This window comes from Lathyrus oleraceus, chromosome 2 (assembly GCF_024323335.1).
Source record: "Lathyrus oleraceus cultivar Zhongwan6 chromosome 2, CAAS_Psat_ZW6_1.0, whole genome shotgun sequence".
NCBI classification, from domain to species: Eukaryota; Viridiplantae; Streptophyta; class Magnoliopsida; order Fabales; family Fabaceae; genus Lathyrus; species Lathyrus oleraceus.
This window is the reverse complement of record NC_066580.1, coordinates 309,604,527-309,626,744: the sequence shown is the minus strand read 5'-3', so window position 1 is coordinate 309,626,744 and position 22,218 is coordinate 309,604,527. Positions and strand designations below refer to the sequence as shown.

Below are 22,218 nucleotides of genomic sequence, written 5' to 3'. Positions count from 1 at the left end.
TGTGGAGTTCTAGGGCAGGAGAAATCATGGGATATTCCATTAGAGTCAAATAATTCCTCAAAAAAATTATTTTCAAATTCCCCACCATGATCACTTCCAGCTCTGATGATTTTAGAGTCAAATTCGTTTTTCACTTTGGAACAGAAGCTAGTGAATACAGAGTGAGACTCACTCTTGTGCTTTAAGAATTTTACCCATGTCCAGCGACTAAAATCATCAACAATAACTCGTCCATATTTCTTTCCATTGACTGATCCTGTTTTCACAGGACCAAATAAATCAATGTGAAGAAGTTCCAGAGGCTTAGAGGTAGAAACAATATTTTTCTTTTTAAAAGATGATTTTGACAATTTTCCTTTTTGACATGCTTCACATAGAGCATCTGAAGAAAACTTCAGCTTAGGTAGACCTCTGACTAACTCGAGTTTATTTAGCTGAGATAACTTTCTCATGCTAATGTGGCCCAAGCGTCTATGCCATACCCATTGTTCTTCGTGAACAGACATCAAACATTTTACATTTTGTTCTTTTAAACCCAAATGATTTATTTTATAAATATTGTTTTTCCTCTTGCCAGTGAATAGGACAGATCCATTGTTTTGATTTATGGCTTTACATGTTTTTGATTGAAGATTACATCATACCCGTTATCACTTAATTGACTTATTGATAACAGATTATGCATTAATCCTTCTACATAGAGAATATCAAATATAGATGGAAGAGTACCATTACCAATAGTTCTGGAGCCTCTGATCCTTCCTTTCTGATCTCCTCCGAAGCCTACAAATCCAGCGTCTTTAAGTTCCAGGTTTTGGAACATATATTTTCTTCCCATCATGTGTCGCGAGCATCTAGAGTCCAGGTACCATGAGTAGTGTTTTAACTCTGCTGCATAAGATATCTGCAACATAAACAATCTTATCCTTTGGTACCCAGAATCTTTTGGGTCCTTTGTGATTAGTTTTCCTAGAGTTTCTTAACACTTTGGGTTTTCTAGCATTATTAAATAGTTGTGCTTGTGTATGTGTATAGTGATAGGAAAATGGAGATTTAGGTTGGTCATTAGTAGAAGTTTTATCTTCACTAGGATCATACCCAATTCCTCTTCTATTGTTCTGACTGACCCCACATGGATGGCATTCTGCTTCTCTCTATCCCATTTTTCAAAAACTTTTGAAAAGATTTTTCATATTCATAAATTATTGTGTTTGAAGTTTGTGAAGCTTGAGATAACGCTTCTTCAAGTTTTGAGCAATTTTTATTTGTTGAATCTCTTTCTAATATCAAGGTTCTATTTTCATCTTTAAGTTCTAGAATTGTTATCTCAAGTTTGCCACACTCTTCTAGTGTTTCTTCAAGCACACCTTTTATAGCTTTACATTTTTGTTTGAGTTTCAGATATGAGTTTAGAGTTTCAGATAGGCATGATTCTAGGTCAGATCAAGAAAGTTCAGAAAATACCTCTTCAGATTCAGATTCTTCATCTGAAGTATTCTTCGAGGTGGTAGCCATGAGTGCCACATTTGCCTGTTCATCAGAGTCTGATTCTGATGAGTCAGATTCACTGTCGTCCCAGGTAGCCATCAGTCCCTTTTTGGTTCTGAAGGAATTTTTATAGAAGTTCTGTTTTCTGGAACTGTCTTTCTTCAACTTGGGACATTCGTTTCTGTAATGACATGTTTCCTTACATTCATAACACGTAACATCTTTGTTAGATTTACCTTTTGAGGTTGATTCTGATCGATCTCCTTTGGATCTTGGTTTTCTAAAGTTATTATTCCTTTTTATCCAAAGTTATTTTACTCTTCTGGTCAGAAGGGATAATTCTTCCTAATCGTCAGAATCTTCCTTTTCAGAGTCCACAACGTCTTCTGCTTCGGCCTGGAAGGCTTTGTTTCTGTCAGACTTACGCCTTTCAGATCTGGACTTTAGTGCTACAGACTTGATCTTCTTCTGAGGCTCATCTTCTTCCAGTTCTATCTCATGACTTCTGAGTGAACTGACAAGCTCTTCAAGGCTGATGTTGTTCAGATCCTTTGATAGCTTTAAGGTTGTGACCATGGGTCTCCACTTATTTGGCAAGCTTCTGACTATCTTTTTGACATGGTCCGCAGTTGTGTATCCTTATCTAGTACTTTGAGACCTGCAATTAGAGTTTGAAATCTAGAAAACGTTACCTCTACAACTTCATCATCCTCCATTTTGAAGGCTTCATATTTCTGGATTAGAGCTAGAGCCTTTGTTTCTTTGACTTGAGAGTTTCCTTCATGAGTCATCCTCAGGGAGTCAAGTATTTCTTTAGTTGTTTCCCTATTGGTGATTTTTTCATACTCATTATAGGATATGGCATTTAGAAGTATCGTTATGGCTTTGTGATGATTCTTGAATTCGCGCTTCTGATCATCTGTCATTTTGCTTCTGGGAATGGCAACTCCAGCATCAGTTACAGGTGGTATGTATCCATCTGTGACAATGTCCCAGAGATCAGCTTCGTAGCCCAGAAAGAAACTTTCAATTCTATCTTTCCAGTAATCGAATTTCTCTCCATCAAAGATTGGAGGCTTAGCGTTGTAACTATCTCTTTCATTGGTGTTGGCCATAGTTTTTCTCGTTCTGGATCTCTCTACACTGTTAAGTGTTTGATTAGAAAATCAATAACAGAGCTGAAGCTCTGATACCAACTGAAGGTGAGAAAAATAAGAAAGGGGGGTTTGAATTGTTTTAGAAAATAAAAGCTTTTTCAAATAATAAGAACACACAGAATTTTATACTGGTTCGCTTAGAAAACAAAGTTACTCCAGTCCACCCGGCAAAGGTGATTTCGCCTTCAAAAAGGACTTAATCCACTAATCTTGAAAGATTATACAACCAAACATCTAAGAGAATGATCTCTTAGTCCTCTCAAGTATACAGACTACGCAGACTCACTTGAGGAACAAAAACAATTTTAGCAAAATAGATTTGTAATAGAATGTGCTTCTAAGAGTTAGCAAGTAGTACAACAGAATATTTAAGCAAGAGTTTTCACGTATGAGCAGCAGCTCGTGAAAAACTGAGAGAGAATATGAATGACTTTTCTATGCGTTATTGTTGTCTCTCAATGAGGTAGGTTGTCCTTAATATAGTAGTGAGAAGGACAGTTGGAGTGATGACAGAATATTGGTCTTTGATGAGCAATCAATGTCATTACTTCTGTGTTTCTTGCCATAACCATTTTGTCTCCCTGAATAACTTCTTTCTTAAAATACTGCATTTCTATATTGAGAAATTCTTTTTGTTACTCTTTCTGGATTCGGTGAATCTTCATCAGAGTCTTGTTAGATCGGAGTCATGCGTCAGAAGAAGATTATGTTGAGTTACATCAGAGTTTCTCAGAGTACTAGTCTTCTAGATCATCAGAGCTAAGACCAGTGGATGTTAGAGCTTCTGGTTCTGATTACTGTCTTGCTTTGCTCAGATTCAGACTTTCTTGGGCGCACTTCTTCCTCGAATGCGTCTGATCTTCTAGCATTTTGTATCTGATCAATGTTTGTATCTGATAAAATGATCAGAGTCCTTTGTTGTTGTTCAGAGTCCTGCGCACTTAGAAAATTTTCGTTAGGGTGCCATTTTTGGTTTCATCCTTTGTTATCATCAAAATCCTGGAATTCTATTGTAGAACTAATTTTGTTCTTACAAAAATTAGGGTCTTACAGGATGGAACCACTCCCCTTGAGCTATATCCTCATTCGGTTGAGTCTTTGTTTGACTGTTTCTTTCTAGTTTTTACCTAGATGAATCTTTTGGTCTCCTAGAGTCTATTACCCAGTAACTGGTAATATTCTCCTTGATATGTTCATCTTGATCGGTGACGGATATTCTTCCTTTTTTGTTTTCTACCCAGTAAAAAGATAGTTGTAATTCCTATTTTATTCCTCAAAGAGTCTATCCTTCATATGTTCACTTTAACCGGTGATGGATTTTCTCTTATTTGTGGTATTCTTCCTAGTAACCGGTAGGTGTAATTCCTACTCCCCCTGATCAGTCTATCATTGATATGTTCATCCTAACCGGTGACAGATACTCTCTCCCCCGGCAATCTATCCTTGATATGTTTACCCTAACCGGTAACGAATATTCTACCTCTTTCCCCATGTGGTTTATCCTTGATATGTTCATCCTAACCGATGACGGATATACTTGCTTTGAGTTTATCCTTGATATGTTCACTTTAACTAGTGACAGATATTCTCTCTTTGGTCTTCTGCCCAGTAATCGGTAGTTGTAAACCCTATTTGATTTCTCTCCCCAGTAGATTATTCTTACCCAATAACCGGTAATGGATACACCTCTTTTTCCTCAGTGAGTTTTCCTTAGGGAATGCATTATGCTCTTGTGGACTTTCAGTCTCACCGGATTCCTTTCCTTTATGGCAATTTATTCCCCACAAAGATGATTTTAACATTTATATCATATACATCATGAGGTCTCTTAGGGAACAAAATTTGTTTCTAGATGTTGTTAATTAAGTCCATTTTACTAAGTTGATACGAATATTTTAACCTTCACATCCTCAATTAGAATGTCCTTCAATAGGGGCAGTTGTAAGATCCCAATATTGACCCTAAGATCCCTCATGTTATCTCATCATATGCATTGGCTTTGGGATCACACCTTGGCATCCTCCTTACCCCTTATTCATTAGTTTTGCATTGGGAGAGATCACCAAGCATATTTTATTGTATCATACTTGGTTTTTCTTTTTTTACTAACCAAAATACCAACAATATGTCTATGTATAGCTTTGTTTCTTTTGTAGGTAGTGTGTGCATCCACCAATGCCTCATCAAGCTCACAATTAGGGTTTGATACCCTCAGTGCAAGGAGATCAATTAGATAAAGGTCCACGTTGGTTCTATACATCATATATGGGTCCCCATAATCTTAACTTATCATTTTGATCAAGAAATCTGCAAGAATTTGAAGCTTGTTTGCCTTGGAAGCCCTAACTCATTTAGGTATCTTGTGTGACTTCCTCATCAATTTTCTTCATCATTTGGTCAAATATTTCAAGGGATACTTAATTTCACATCATCCTATGCATATATTATCCTCCATGGGTCCCAAAGATCAATATAACTTCAAGTTTGCAAGTTGGTCCAAGGAGGTTGACCAGAGAAAGTCAACTAGTCACAATTGGGGTTCCCTAGACCATATCTCCTATAATTTTTGTCATATGAAAATTATTCCAAGAGAAACATTAATCTTTATGATATTACAAACAACTTTCATGTTGACATCAAGATCTATTTTTGCTTGGAAAGTCATTTTTTATGGTGAAACATTATAGGTCATTTTGTTTGTACCCTAGTTAAGAGGTCAACTTCCAAGGCCCATAAATTGCTCAATTTTTATGATATGAATTCCATTAAGGTTTCATGATAAATTTAAAGATATCCTCTCTAACATTTATTCTTTGAGAAATGTCAAATTCAACTTTCAAGGGAATGTGCCAAAAGGAAACATTATAGGTCATTTTGGGCCATTACCATTGAACAAGCAATTTTCCTCAACTTCTAAAATGCATAACTCCCTCATGCCAAATTTAAATGAGCTCAAATGTGGGACCAAATTTAAGAGGATGGAAAGAGATATAACTTTTATGAAGGAACTCTTTCCATTTGATGCTCATAGCAAAATTTATTCAAGGTGGAAGAAGTTGATATTTGACTTGGTACTTAGAAAATTTTCAAATATGTTTTATTTCCTAAACTTCCACCTCAAAATTAATCATGATCCAATCTTAAAGTGTAAAAGTGTTCCACATGAAAGTTGTTCCCCTTGATGTCACAGTAATAATGGTTAGTGAATGTAAATGACATTTGAATAAATAACAAGTTAGTAGTACCAAAATCACAATAACAAAGGTTCATGATACACAAAGTTAGTGAAGTATAATTAGTGGTTAGTAATATGTACAAAATGAACATCTTGAGCACTATTTTTCATAGGTCAAAAGCCTAAAAATATGACACATTAAGGGATAGCTTATCATTGATGCAAAGTATTGAAGATGATTAAAAATCAACTAACAATGGATTGGAACAAAGAAAGTTATGCAACCCTAAGTCCAGCTACCAATATTTTAAAAGATTGTGAGTTGTTCTCTTTATTTTGTTTTTACTCCTATTTTATTTAGCAAAATAGTAAGAGAGTAAATAAATTAGGATAATGTAAATGATATGGTTAGATAACAATAAACATAAACATACACATAAACATAAAGTACTTGAAATAAAGTGAACAATAAAATAAATTGCAAAACTAGGTTGTTGTTGTGTTTGGGTTTGAGAATGAACAAAAACCTTGGAAGAGGGTGGATATGGTTGTTGTGATAGAAAAATGGAAGAGAAGGAAGTTGTATGTTTATATAGTCGTGGTGAATGATTATGTAAGTGAAGGTTACAAGTTTGCTACTATTTTTGTTGTGTGGAGATGGTGGATTTTTACATGGTGGTTTGGTGGTTCAAAGAAGAAAAGAGGGTTTGGGTGAGTTAGGGTTTAGGTTGAAAAGAGGGAGCTTGAATGTGATTTTGGCATAGGTTTAGTGGCTTTCAATCTTGAAAATAAGGGGGATGGTGCTCTATTTATAGTGTAAGCAAAGGGGTTAAAGTTGGTGAAAGAAAATCAATTTGTTGTGAAAAAACAAAGTTACTGCTGCTGTCTGCGTAGGTGTAATCGATTACACCATCCAAAATGGCCTGGAAATAATTTTTTTGTCTGTGTAATCGATTACCAAGGTTAGGGTAATCGATTACACAATCCAAAAATTGATTTTTCCCTTATTTTGTTGATTTTTTTCCTCCGGATAACCCCGGTTTTTCCCAGGTGTAAACACCATGCCTTGAGTCCAAGTAATATGTATTTCATTATGAATGTTCAATGAAATTTTGATGATGAATTAATGAATGCATGCATGTGCAGTAGGACCATGGATCAGATGAAAGTTATATGGGGGTAGGGTGAATTTTGGGGTATGACATATAGGCATAAGACCGAAGGTCTTGTCAAACAAAAAAATATAATTAATGAATTATTTTCTCATCCCTACACTCTTTATTTTATCACACGTCATTTATGCCAAAAACATTTGCACACAAAAAGGGCTCCCTAGGAGTACCTAGGATACTTTGGGTGCTAACACCTTCCCTGTGTGCAACAAACCCCCTTACTTGTAATCTCTGGCATGTTATTAGTTTTGATTTGAAAACTTCTTATCTTTGGGTTTTTTTCGTACTTTTCCCTTTTCCTTTGGAAATAATAAAAGTGCGGTGGCGACTCTGGTTTTATTGAGGTCAAGTTTATCCATAGCTTGACGGTAATGAATTTACCGCTACACCCATGATTTGAGAATGTTGTTTAAAGTTTAAAAGTAACTGCAAAATTTATAAAGGAGTTGCAATAAAGAACTTCAACATAAATTGCAATAAGAAAAAAATTGATAAATTGCAAATGACTTCAATTGAAATGAAAATATGGTGATTCATATGTACATTCTCAACAGAACTCGTTTCTCAAACAGACTTAGTTACTTAGAGTAATTTGTGAGTATTTGTTAAATGATTAGACACACATAAATCATATACACTAAGACCCCTATTTATACTAAGTCAAAAATAACCGCTATCAATGGTCTTTTCTCCATAAAATGACACGTTTCGCTTGCATGCCTTCACTTCGCCATGGCTTTACACGCGTCATTTTATATAAATGAATAAGGATAAAAGACAGTTATCATCCTTATTCAAAATTTAAAACCTGAAGGTGGAGAAAAATAAGAAATGGGGGTTTGAATTGTTTACAGAATAGTTAAAAACTTTTATAACACCACACATACAAAATAAATACTAACAACACAAAGAGTTTATCCTGGTTCTCTTGAAATCAAAGCTACTCCAGACCATTAGGCCAAGGTGATGTCTCCTTCAATAAGGACTTAATCCAATAATCTCAACAGATTACAAAATTGTCTAAGAGTTTAATAACCTTTTAGCCCTCTCAAGTGTACAGACCTAAACAAGTCACTTGAGGAATTACAAAGAGTTTCAGGAATACAAGTGTTTGACTAGATACTTCTAGATAAGTAGTATAAACACACTTTAAGGAACTATGAAACACAACCACACAGTATTGAGAAACAACTCTTGTATGGAAACTATTTCTTACAATAATGATAGTGAGAATATTTGAAGTATGAGAATATTGTTGGAGCATAGTTATTTCATTGTATCGAGTTCTTCTTTCAGCAAGTTGTGAGGAGGCCTTTATATAACACTTTGAGATGATGTCGTTGGAGGGAAATCAATGGAGATTTCGTGCCAGCTATGGCAGTTAAAGGTATTAAATTTCTAGTCTTTTCTCATAGCAGTCTTGGAACATAATCAATAGTTTCCTTAAAAAGGAATTGTGATAGAATTAGAATATTTCCAGTATAAGTTTTTGATCAGGTAATGTGTTGATCATGTATCATAATGAGTGTGATCAGAGTCTTCAGAGTTAGAGTTCAGATATCTCTTGTAGACTTCAGATATCTCTTGTAGAGTCTTCAGATATCACTTGCAGTCTTCAGATATCACTTGCAGACTTCAGATATCACTTGCAGTCTTCAGATATCTCTTGCAGACTTCAGATATCTCCTGTAGAGTCTTTAGATATCAGAGTTGAGCTTCTGCGTCAAATTTCTTCAGGTGATTGCTCCTTAGATATGTTCTTCTTCGGAGTCAAATCTGAGTTCTCTTTGTGTTGGGTCAGTGTTTCTGGACTAGATCAGATGCCATATGTTCATCTCCTCATAGTCATTTTAACTTAGAATCCTTCCCACTTAAGAAAAATATTAGGGTACCAAATTGTTTCATTCTTTGTTATCATCAAAACTTAGAGATATATTGCAGAATCAAAATCTTGTTCTAACAATATCTCACTTTTTGATGATGACAAAACTTAGAATTTTGATTAAACATTTATTACTTTTCAGAGAAAAAAATTGAAAATTGATTAAAGTCAGATAGAGAGTGACTCCCCCTGAGTTTAGCAATCTTCCCCTAAGTATGATACTTAATGAGTTTTTAATGTTTAGTATCAGATGGGTTTCTGGGGTAGAGAATTTCTTGCCAGATTTGCTTAGGTTGCTTGCCTTGATTTATTAGTTTCTCAGATAAGGATTCATTTTCCCTTTGTTCAATAGATCCTGAAAAATGGCTTAGACTGCGCAATGATTATGTCAGAATGTAAGTAGTGCATTTCTGAGAGTTAGATAAATTATTTCATCAAAAGGACTTTTATTTCTCCCCCTTTTTGTCAGGCTAAAAAAGTAATAAACATAAAATTTTCATTGATATGTAAACTTATACATAATCAGAAGGAAGATAAGGCCTTAGAGGCAAAAACACTTAAAAAAACATAAAGAGTCCTAGAGTGCCTAAGGGTTTGGAGGAGGAGGCATCCTCTGAAGAAGCTCAGCTAGCAGATTATGTATGTTGGAGTTGACTTGATCCTGCTTGTCGAGTCTGGCTCTGACTAGTTGTTGTTCTTTCTGCAACTCTTCTAGAGTCCTGATGACTAAGGGAGCAAGGTCAGTTGTTGATGACTCTCCTTGAGTTAGAGCAACCTATGTGGTTTTCTCATCTTCTTCAGCCGCTTTCTGAACAGCTTTAGCGACCAATTCTGCTTCAACTTCAGCTTGTTCTCTAGTTGCAGCTTCTGCAACAACTTTCTCAACTGCCTCCTTAGTAATAGCTTCAACAGCTTCCCTTTCTGCCTTCTTAATAGCTTATCTCTTTTCCTTCTCAGCTGCCTCCTTAGCCAGACGAGCCTCCAGCTTCTCTTCAGCACCTCTGATATAGTCATTTCTGACTTGTTTAGATAAGCCCTTCGGTTTGAAGACTTCAGAAGTCATCCACCTGATGAACCTGTTCCAGTGAGTCCTTACTTCAGAAGGATTGTCATTGAGACTAGATTCGTTAGAGATCTTCTTGAGTCTTGAAGTGGAACTCTTTGAGAACTTAGAAAATGCCTCATCAAGGGTAGGTATGGTGAGGTTAGGTTCAGAGGTTGAGGATTGGGTTCAGAAAGTTCATGAATGGGTTCAGATGGTTTAGGGTTCGGGTACATACTAAGTCTTTTCAGAGTCAGTTATGGCCTAAAGGTCTTCATGGTTTGGGGAGGTTGGGTCAGGGTTATCTGAACCAGAATGTTCAGAGTTGGATGTTAATTCATAATAAGGGGGGAGGGACTGGGGTTTGAGGAAAGGGGTGATATAGGTTCATTGAGCATTATGGCTGCAGAGATGGGGATGGATGTTGCGTGGAGGTTGAATTCAGGTAACTGAGGTGAATATGTGATAGGGTCGGATGTTAGGGGTTCATAAGGATTTGGTTCAGAAAGGATGGGTATAGAAGGTGTTGGTTGAGATTTGGATTTTTCTCTAGGAGTTGTAGTTTTATGGAGGGTGAGGTGGAGGAAGTAGTTATAATGGTTGAGAGTGTAGGGGTGGTTGAGGTAATGATGAGGCAAGTTGCCTAGAACCAGAAGAAATAGGGGCTTCTGAGATAAGAGACTTACTTGGTGCTGAAGAGCTCATAGGTGCAGGCTTCTTCTGAGTCCCTGAAGATTCTCCCAGCTTGAGACTCTTCTTCTTCTTCTTTTTCTCAGAAGGTTCCCTCTTTCTCTTCAAGAAGTTAGGGGGTTGATCTGGGAGCCATTCCAAGCTGAACCCAGAGATATCAATTCCTTGGGCTTCCAGATCCTACAAGTAGTAAGCGATGACTTCTGGAGGATCTATCTTTGAGAAAAGATACATCTAATATGCTCTCTTTCTATGGTCCTTCAGAGCTTCCCAAGATGTAAGTCTGGTGGGTTTGACTCTGACCTTGTCAATTGAGCCCATGCTCTTCAGATTCTTCGCATTTAGAGGCTTCCCCCCATCCATAGTGGCGTCTTCCATCAGATTCAAGGAGATGAGATGGTCGAACAAACCACTCTATATCAGAACTTATGAGATGGTTCTTCCCAGAGGGATGTAGTTCCTAGGCTTCATGTTGTTCCTTGTGTCTCTGACAGAATCTCTGAGATACTTGAAGAGGAGAGAAGGAAGATTCAGCTTCAAACCTTTATGCAGACAATAGATAATGCACTTATGATCCGTGTTGATGTAGTTAGAGGAGCTAGAAGAAGGATGATGATGAATGGTTCCCAGAATAATCTTAAGCCACATCCTCGGATTTTGGTGAAGCTCTTTGTTCTTGGATGATTTTCCTTCTGGGTACTGAAAGAAGATGGTGGGGATAAATTCCTGGGACATGTACTTATCCCTAGGGTTTATGTTATAGATCCTTCTTCCCCCATCCTTTTCCATATTCAGAAGCTTTGTTATGGATTTCTCTGTGATCACCGTCTTAATGCCTAGAACGTAAGACACAATGTAGTGATCATCGCAGTCAGCGAATCTCCAGAATTCCTTCACCAAGAATGTGTAGATGGGTCCACAGAGACGATTGAATTAGTTATCCCACCCTTGATTCTTCATCTCTTGTGTTAATTCCATTCCATTTTCCTTGAGGTTGTCAAAATCTACCAACAACTTACAAAGGACTTCAAGCTTTTCAAAAGGGGTTGCAAGGTTTATATGTGGAGGAAGATCAAGAACATGGGGTTCTTGAAAGGAGATTGTTGAAGGAGCAGTAGTAGGGGTTGCAACTTGTTGTGAATCTTCAACTTGTTGCTCAGTAGCATTCATTTGTTGGGAGTATTCAAAAACCTATTGTTGTTAAGGATTCATGATGTTATTGTAGTGAAGTTGAAGAGAGATTGCAAAGACGTTGAAGGTAAGGGTTTGTGTAAGTTGTGAGTAATAAAATTGTGAACGTGGGAGTCGTGGGAATATATATACACAATTTTAAAAACATGCAAAGCGACAGCATTAGCTTGAGAGGGAACAGAAAAAAATTATTATTGCTAACAACTGATTTGACAAGCGTGGGGAGAATTAAATACAGCTAATGATGGGTGTCGAATCTCAAGATATGTACACTGCTCGAGGGTATCTCAACATTTTGGCCCTCGAGTTTTGTGCTAGACAGGTGTCTAGAAAATTCAGAGCCACACGTTTGAGGTACCACGTGTTGATGTTTGTGGCGTCAAGAATACCAAAAGGTTTCTGACTAGAGAGGCTTCTAATAAATATATTTTCTAACTTGTTGAAGTATCAGAAACAGAATCAGATACACAATGCACGCTTGAGTCAGAGTCTAATTTAACATAAGAGTTGAGAAGCACATGTTCAGAGTCATTATGGGCAATCTGCCATATTTAAATTTTTCAGAATGAAAAGAAATTAATCTTCAGCTAAGGGTTTTATAAAGATATCATCCCATTGATGGTTTGTATCTATAAATTTTAAAACAATTGTCCCTTTTTGAACATAATCTTTAATAAAATGGTGTTTATTTCCTATGTGCTTCGCTCTGGAATGTAAAATTGGATTCTGACTTAAGCAGATAGCAACAGTATTATCACGAAAGATAGGAATATTACTCTCATAGATTTGAAAGTCCTCAAGTTGATTCTTCATCGAGAGCATATGAGTCTTGTAAAGTGAAGTTGACATGTACTCTGCTTCTACAGTTGACAGTGCAATGGTTGGTTATCTTTTGCTTGACCATGAGATAAGGTTACCTCCTAGAAACTGATAGTTCCCAGATGTACTTTTGCATTCTGACCTATCTCCAGCATAATCTGCATCACAATACCTAAAAAGCATATACTATGATGTTTTCTTATACATCAGTTAAGTGAGATTCCCTTGGATCTGACTGAAATCTAGCACATAGACAAACGCTAAATAATAGATCTGGACAAGAATCATTAAGATAAAGGAGAGAACCTATCATACCACGATAGAGTTTCTGACAAACCATTTGACTTACCTTTTACTTCTCCAAAATGCAAGTAGGATGCATGGGAGTCTTAGTTGGCTTGCTTTTTGACATGTCAAATTTATTTAGAAGATCTTTTATGTATTTACTTTGATATACATAGGTGGCTTCTGATGTTTGACTTATTTAAATGCCCATAAAGAACTTTAGTTGTTGCATTTAGCTCATTTCAAATTCTGCTTGTATTAACTCAGACAATTCTTGGCAAATACAGGTCTAACAGAACCAAATATTATATCATTACATAAATCTGAAAAATCATAAGATTGTTTCTGATGTTTTTGCAAAAGAGAGTAGAGTCCATTTTTCCTCTGATAAAATCATTTTCCAGAAGAAATGAACTAAGTCTTTCATGCCAAGCTCTGGGAGCTTGTTTCAGACCGTAAAGAGATTTCTTAAGTTTGAAAACATGTTCAGGAAGTTTTGAATTTTCAAAGCCAGGATGTTGATGGACATACATTTCTTCAGAAACGTAACCATTCAAAAACGCGCTTTTGACGTCCATTTGATATAAGCTAATAGAATAATTAACAACAAAGGGTACTAAGAGACGAATAGATTCTAACCTCACGACTAAATCCAAGGTTTTATTGTTGTCAATCCCTTCTTATTGACTATAACCTTGTGCCACTAGACGTGCTTTGTTTCTGACAACTTCACCCATTTCATTTAGCTTGTTTCTGTAGACCCATTTTGTTCCAATCACATGGGTTCCCTTGGGTCTTGGTACAAGATCCCAAACATCATTTTTTTGGAAAAATGAGTAAGTTCTTCCTTCATTTACAGAATCCATTTTTTATCTTGAAGAGCTTCTTCACAGGATGTTGGAGCTATCAGAGATACTAGTTCCATAAGTGTTTCTTCAGAAACTTTGAATGTTGATCTTGTTCTGACAGCTTCATCCTTGTTTCCTAGAATCAGTTCTTCAGAAACATTCGACCTAATTCTTTGTCTTTTCTGATTGATTGTGCTTTCAGGTGCTTCTGAAGTTCAGCTTTCAACTTCTTCAGAATCATTTGTCTTTTCATCAGAACATGCAAGTATGATCTCCAGATCTGCAAATTTCTCAACTAGCTTTGACTTTTCAGAGTCAAGCTTATCATCAAATCTGACATGAATTGATTCTTCCATAATTTGTGTTTCTGTATTGTATACTTTAAATCCTTTAGAACATTCTGAGTATCCCAACATAATACACTTATGTGCCTTAGAGTCAAACTTGTTGTTGATTTTCTTTAGTGTTTAGAATAAAACAAGAGCATCCAAAAGGATGAAAATAAGCAATGTTGGGTTTTCTTCCCCTACACAGTTCATAAGGAGTCTTCTCCATAATAGGTCTTATAGAGATTCTATTCTGAATGTAACAAATGATGTATTCACAACTTCTACCTAGAAGTGCTTAGCCACATTTGTCTCATTGATCATGGTTCTGGCCATTTCTTGGAGAGTCATATTCTTCCTTTCTACAACTACATTATGTTGTGGAGTTTTAGGACCGGAGAAATCATGGGATATTCCATTAGAGTCAAAAAGTTCTTCAAAAACTTTGTTTTCAAATTCGCCACCATGATCACTTCTGACTCTGATAATCTTAGAGTCAAATTCGTTTTGAACTTTTAAATAGAAATTGGTGAACACAGAATGTGACTCATTCTTGTGCCTTAAGAATTTCAACCATGTTCAACGATTGTAGTCATCAATAATGACAAGTCCATATTTCTTACCATTGACTGTCTTAAGAGGACCAAAAAGATCAATGTGTAAAAGTTCCAGAGGTTTAGAGGTTGAAACAACATTTTTGGTTTTGAAAGTGGTTTTAGAAAATTTCCCTTTCTTACATGCTTCACAAAGAGCATCTGAAGAAAACTTCAGCTTAGGTAGGCCTCTGAATAACTCATGTTTATTTAACTGAGAAATCCTTCTCAAGCTAATGTGACCCAAGCATCTATGCCACACCCATTTCTCTTCATTAACAGACATCAAGCATTTTACATTTTGGTTTTTCAAATTTGAAAATTTTATTTTATAAATGATGTTTTTCCTCTTTCCAGTGAAAAGGACTGTGCCATTTTTCTGATTAACAACTTTGCACATTTTTTTATTAAAGATAATATCATAACCGTTATCACTTAATTGACTTATGGATAACAAATTATGCATTAATCCTTCAACATAAAGAACATCAGAAATAGAGGAAAGATATTTGTTACCAACTGATCCAGATCCTCCGATTCTTCCTTTCTGATTTCCTCCAAAGCCTACGAAACCAGCATATTTAAGTTCCAGGTCTTGGAACATATGCTTTCTTTCTGTCATGTGTCGCGAGCATCCAGAGTCCAGGTACCATGACAAGTATTTTAACTCTGCTGCATAGGATATCTGCAACATACACTATTTTATCTTTTGGTACCCAGAATATTTTGGGTCCTTTAGGATTAGTTCTCCCAGAGTTTCTGAAAACTTTGGGTTTTCTAGCATTACTGAACTTTTGTGTCTGTGCTGGTGTATAATGATAAGAAAAGGTGGATTTTGATTTGTTTTCTAAAAAAGGTTTATGATCATCGTCATCAGAGTCAAAACCAATTCCTCTTTTTCTATTATGACTTACACCATAGATCATAAAAGCCATTTTTCTTTTGTCTAGGTTGTTGTTTAGAAACTTTTTAAAAGCTTTTTTATATTTGTATATAATAGTGTCAGAGGTAGGTGGAGCTTTAAGAAGAGTTTCCTCAAGTTTTGAACATTTCTTAGTTGAAAATTCTTTTTTTCTTTCAAGAATAAAATTATTTCCTTTTAGTTTAGAAACTTCTTTCTCAAGCTTATCACACTCTTCAACAGTCTCTTGATGAACCTTTTTCAGGTTCTTGAACTTTTATCGAAGCTTCTGATACAAGCTCAAAGATTCTGAAAAACAGGCTTCCATATCAGAATGAGAAAAGTCAGAGAATACCTCTTCAGAGTTAGGCTCTGTTTCAGATGAACTTCCAGAGGTAGTGGCCATGAATGTTATGTTTGACTACTCATCTTCAGAATCAGATTCTGGAACTTCAAATTCAGAATCATCCCATGTTACCATGAGTCCTTTCTTTTTTGCTTTGAATGAGTTTTTTCTGAAGCTCTCCTTTTTGGATCTATCTTTCTTTATCTTTGGACATTTATTTTTTTAGTGTCCATGCTATTTTCATTCATAACATGTTACTTCCTTATTGGGTCTGCCTCTGAAGGTTGAATCTGGACAGTCTCCCTTCTATCCGGGCCTTCTGAAGTTGTTTTGTCTTTTTCTCCAGAGCTGATTGATTCTTTTGGAAAGAAGAGATAATTCTTCTTCATCATCGGAATCTTCATTCTTAGAGTCATCAACTTCTTCCTCTTCATCTTGAAAGGCTTTGTTCCTTTCTGGCTTTCTTCTTTCTGATCTAGACTTTAGAGCAACAGATTTTCTTTTCTTCCGGGGTTCATCTTCTTCTAGCTCTATTTCATGGCTTCTAAGAGAGATGATAAGTTCTTTGAGACTTATGTTGTTCAGATCCATGGATAACTTCAGAGAAGCAACCATATGCCTCCAATTCTTGGTAAGACTTTTGATTATCTTCTTGACATGATATGCTCTAGTATATCCTTTATCCATAACCTTGAGTCTTGCAACCAAGGTTTGGAACCTTAAGAATATCACTTCAACAACTTCATCATCTTCCACTCTGAAGGCTTCATACTTCTGGATTAAGGCCAGAGCCTTAGTCTCTTTAACTTGATTGTTGCCTTCATGCGTCATTTTCAAAGAGTCAACATTTTCTTTGGTTGTTTCCATGTTGTTTATCTTCCCGTACTCATTGTACGGAATAGCGTTTAACAAAATGGTTCTTGCTTTATGGTGATTCTTGAAATCACGCTTCTGATCATCACTCATTCTGCTTCTTGGAATAGAAATACCAATTGCAGAAATAGGTGGTTCATAACCATTTGTAACAATATCCCAGAGATTAGCATCGTAGCTTAGGAAGAAACTTTAAATTTTATCCTTCCAGTAGTCAATTTTTTCTCCATCAAAAACTAGAGGTTTTGCGTTGTAGCTATCTCTTTCATTTGTGTTAGCCATGAAGTTTTTCTCACCCTGGGTCTCTCTAAATGGTTAAGTGTTTGATTCAAAAATCAATAATAGAACTTAAGCTTTGATACCAATTGAAGGTAGAGAAAAACAAGAAAGGGGTTTGAATTATTTTCATAATAGTTAAAAACTTTTGCAACACCACACATACAAAATAAATACTAACAACACAAAGATTTTATTCTGGTTCGCTTGAAATTCAAAGTTACTCTAGTCCACCCGGCCAAGGTTATTTCGCCTTCAATAAGGACTTAATCCAATAATCTCAACAGATTACAAAAACGTCTAAGAGTTTAACAACCTCTTAGCCCTCTCAAGTCTACAGATCTAAACAAGTCACTTGACAAATTACAAAGAGTTTCAGGAATACAAGTGTTTGACTAGATGCTTCTAGATAAGCGTTATAAACACACTTTAAGGAACTATGAAACACAACCACACAATATTGAGCAACACCTCTTGTATGTAAATTATTTCTTACAACAATGATAGTGAGAATATTTGAAGTATGAGAATGTTGCTGAAGCACAGTTATTTCGTTGTATCCAGTTCTTATTTCAGTAAGTTGTGAGAAGGCCTTTATATAGCACTTTGAGATGATACCATTGGAGGGGAATCAATGGAGATTTTGTTCCAGCTATGGGAGTTGAAGGTATTACATTTATTATCCTTTACATAGCAATCTTGGAACATAATCCATAGTTTTCTTAAAAAGGAATTGTGCTGGAATTAGAATACTTCCAGTGTAAGTCTCTGATCAGGTGATATGTTGAGCATGTATCAGAGTGAGCGTGATTAGAGTCTTCAGAGTTAGAGTTCAGATATCCCTTACAGTCTTCAGATATCTCCTGGAGACTTCAGATATCTCTTGCAGAGTCTTTAGATATCACTTGCAGTCTTCAAATATCTCTTGCAAACTTTAGATATCACTTGCAGTCTTTAGATATCTCTTGTAGACTTCAGATATCTCTTGCAGAGCCTTCAGATGTCAGAGCTTGAGCGTCAGTGTTAGATTTTTTTAGGTGATTTCTCCTCATATGTGTTCTTCTTCGAAGTCAGATATGAATTCTCTTTGTGTTGGGTCAGCGTTTCTGGACTAAATCAGATGCCATACATTCTTTTCCTCAAGTTCATTTAAACTTAGAATCCTGCACACTTAAAAAAATATAAGGGTACCAAATTGTTTCATTCTTTGTTATCATCAAAACTTATAGATATATTGCATAATAAAAATCTTGTTCTAACAAAACCTTTCGTCAAACGCAACCTCAGTATTGCTTCCGTCGAAGTTGCAGTATAAACTCAGAAATATTTCTAAGTCCTAAAACCAGCATTTCCCTGTTATACAAAGGACCTCTTCGACTAAGATATCCCAAAATACTTCATGTCAAAGTCAAAACCTCTTTAAAATATTTCTTTTACCCATCATATCTAATCCAACCTTGGCGTTGAAATCTCAACTAACAAATTGCCCCAAAAAATATCGTTTTAGACCTAATGGAGAAAAAGGCATTTTTTAAAAGTCTCTTTCGATGCCACAAACTTTCCATCTGCTCTGACGTCATAATGACACCTTTTCTCAAACGTTTTCTCAAAATCATGCTAGAATCTTTATTGCAATCATCACGCTCATAGCTCCTAGGAGATCGTGAACTAGCTCAACTGAGAAAAGTCCTAGTACTTCAACAGTGTCAGGTGGCCAATATACAAGTTAATCTGGTGACGAATTTCTCCTCAAAATCAAATAAAAAGCCTTCGACATTGATCTGCTCTAACTCTTGGAGAATGACATTTCTGCTTGTTTTGGGGTCAAAGATATCTTGAAACAAGTTACACCTTTAGTGCTTCCCCAAAAGTTACAGACGTCATCATGGACCTAGGGTTGTTGATTGATCAAGTTGTTGCATAACTTAATCTTATAAGGGAAGCTTCAAACAAAATCCAAAACAAATTAGATACCCAAGCAGCCGAATGGGATGCCGCCACTGAATCTACTACAAAAGTTATAGAATTGGAGAAGGGCCCTGAGCAGAACAAAGAAGAGGTCGAAACCTATGACAAAAATATTAAAGCTTGGGAACAACAGATAAAGGAATTTCAAGACTAGATTACCAAGGTCAAAGAGCGCAAGGATGAACTCCAAAAGCTTGATCAAGACGAACTGGCTAAGGAAATCCAAGTTGGCATGCATCACGTCGAAAGGGCTCAGAAACAGAGAAGGGAAATTGATAGCGTCAATTCAAACAAATCTGTTTATGAACAGCGTTTGAGACTTCAGAACTTGAAGTACCACAAGATGAAGGTTTCTCTTCCCTTTTAGTTTAGTTGTAATTGTTGAACTTTTGACCTTGAAGGATATGGGTTTTGTATGTAATAACTTTAAGCCCTTCGTGGCATTTTTATAATGACTTAGATAGCTTGGCATTATCTATTTCGAATTTCCATTTTGGCTTCCATTGTTGTGTATGAATTATTCTGTCATTATTTTTACTTCTGGAAGCACCGACCTGTATTTTTTCAAATATTTCCCATTTACTCTTAGTACTCTTTGTTCTTCATTTAATTCTTCGATGTTGCATGCGCCATTAGAAAATACTTCGATAATTTCAAAAGGGCATTCCCACTTAGTGGACCATTTACCCAATGCTCTATCCTTTCGATCCATGGGTAAGATTACTTCCCAAACAAAGTCTTCAGGCAAAAACGCTTTAAGTTTAACCTTTTTATTGTATGATTTCTCTACACTCTTTTTATGCCTCTTTAATAACTCTAAGGATTTTAACCTTTGTTTGTCTAAGCCAACTAACTCGTCTAACATCATGTTCCAATAGGACTCATATGGAATCTCATTTTACCTTTGGACTCTAGTTGATTGAAGATAGATTTCGACTAGTAGAACTGCATCGTAACCATATGTCAGTCGAAAAGGCATAGTATTTGTAGCCCCGTTAGGGGAGGTTCGACATGCCCATAAAATTTGGTCAAATGTCTTATGCCAATTCCTTGGCTTTTTCCACGCGTGTTTCTTAATCAATCCAATAATTACCTTATTTGCTGCTTTGACTTGACCATTTGTCTGAGCATAATAAAGTGTAGATGTCAATAGCTTGAACCCCATTTCTTTAGCAAACTCCTGAACCTTTCGACCAGTGAAAACTCATTCTTGATTAGTTGTAATAGTTTCTAGGATTCCAAACATATAAATGATGTGCCTTTGGATTAATTCGATCACTGCTTCTTGATCAACATTCGCCAAAGGTATAGTCAATCCACTTAGTGAAATAATCTATACCCACTAGAATGTATCTTTGACTCTTACTTTATACTGGTTAAATTTCTCCAACTAGATCCAACGTCCAACCCCTAAAGGGCCAAGGCTTCACAATGTAGTGTAGTTTGTTTGCAGGGACATGTTGTATGCATGCATGTGTCTGGCACTCTTGGCACCCTTTAATGAATTCAATACAATCCTTAAGCATGATAGGCCAATAAATCCCTTGTCGAAACAACAACCATTTAATCTTATGGCCTACCTAATGTGCCCCACATGCCCCACTATGGACACTAGAGAGAGCTAAATATGCCTCAGATTCGCTAAAGCATTTGAGTAAGACTCTTTCAGGCGTATTTTTAAATAAATCGTTCCACATAAGAATATAACTTAAAGCGCGATACCTGACTTTTCGTTCAACATATGCTGTTGGATTTTCTAAGTATTCTACTATTGGCTTTCTCCAATCTTCGTCTGCCAAACTATCTTTAGCTAATATCTCAAAATTCTCTTCGTCAACATACCCTAACTTTGTTGTTTCCAAATTTGTTGGGGACAACCTAGTTGGCACAACTCTTCCTCTAACATTGATTGTGTAGCGGTAAATTCATGATCATTAAGTTATGGATAAGCTAGAGATCAAATAACAAGAGTCGTCACCGCGCTTTTATTGTTTCCAAGGGAAAAGGGAAAAAAGTACGAACAAAACCCAAAAGTAAGAAGTTTTCAAATCAAAACTAATAAAATGTCAGAGATTACATGTAAGGGGGTTGGTTACACAGAGGGAAGGTGTTAGCACCCAAAGTGTCCTAGGTAATCCTAGGGAGCCCTTTTTGTGTGCATATGTATTTGGTACAAAAAATGATGTTTATGAACAAATAGAATGAGAGGATGAGAAAAGAATTCATTAATTATATTTTTGTGTTTGGCAAGACCTTCGGTCTTGTGCCTACGTACCAACATAAAAATGAGGGATCAAAACCTCCTAGTTCGTGATACAAATTTCAAAGTGGATGCATTGCTTTTAACAAAGATTAAGTTTGAAAGGCACAAAGGCCTAAAAATGGTTTGAATGAGTTAGTTCCTTTTGGCTTTTTGAAAGTTTAAGTCAAGTATAGTTAAATTTATTTACAAGTTTGATTTAAGAAAAGAAGTTTGAAAATGCAATGGCATAAGGCCAAAGTTTCTATCTTTTTTGCAAAAGTGGTCAAAGTTTAGAACAAAATGAGTTCAACCAGAGAAGATTTTGAAAAAAAAGGGAGGGAGAGATTTTGAAATTAAAGAAGTGGGGAGAAGATGAAGAGATTATCCTATGTACAAAATTAAAAGTTTAGAGTTGAAAAGATTTGACCAAATGGGTAGCAATCCAATAGACAAGAATGTCAATAGAAACCCAGAATTCCCTTGGACTTTTAGAATCAAGCAACACACAAATGCACAATTATATTATCTTGAATAGTAAGGCATCAAATAAAGATTGCTACATCCAAGCTTTCGCCATTCCATAATCTTCTTCAAGGTAGCCCATGTAACAGATGAATTCCACAAGTCACGGGTTCAAAATAAAAGCTTCACAATGATCATGTTGCAAATAAACTCAGAAGGATCTTGAATTATGTGTCAGATGAAGTTTCAAATTGCAAGCACTTGGTTTCTCAACAAGTTGGCATTGGCCAAGTCCTTTAGCATAGGAATGTTGCCTAAATTCTAAGTCCATTTGTCCAAGATCAAGCCAACAGTCCACACAAAAGTTTTTAAGAGTTTTTGTTGTTATTATGTACATTAATGGCAAAGACCACACAAACAAACAAAGTATACACAAACAAAATATATCACACAATATGGTCCAAGTGGACAAAGTGAAAACT

At 36.0% G+C, this 22,218-nt stretch overlaps 1 protein-coding gene across 1 annotated transcript; it reads right to left on the bottom strand.

The window, feature by feature from the left end:
* Positions 1-9,649: 9,649 nt before the first annotated feature.
* On the bottom strand, positions 9,650-10,969 carry LOC127122998 (uncharacterized). The gene is made up of 3 exons (XM_051053265.1): positions 10,910-10,969; positions 10,603-10,786; positions 9,650-9,795 (listed from the first exon to the last, which is right to left on the bottom strand). Exons 1-3 carry the CDS (start codon positions 10,967-10,969, stop codon positions 9,650-9,652), a joined length of 390 nt encoding a protein of 129 aa, XP_050909222.1.
* Positions 10,970-22,218: the final 11,249 nt, after the last annotated feature.

Bases quoted from the DNA above. Each gene is read 5' to 3' on its own strand.
- LOC127122998 (XM_051053265.1), bottom strand. From the start codon at position 10,969: ATGGATGGGGGGAAGCCTCTAAATGCGAAGAATCTGAAGAGCATGGGC. The intron at 10,787-10,909 runs GTCAGAGTCAAA...TACTACTTGTAG, and splicing joins GCATGGGCTCAATTGACAAG to GATCTGGAAGCCCAAGGAAT. The intron at 9,796-10,602 runs GTAAGTCTCTTA...TTAAGAAGGCAG, and splicing joins TATGAGCTCTTCAGCACCAA to AAAGGGAAGCTGTTGAAGCT.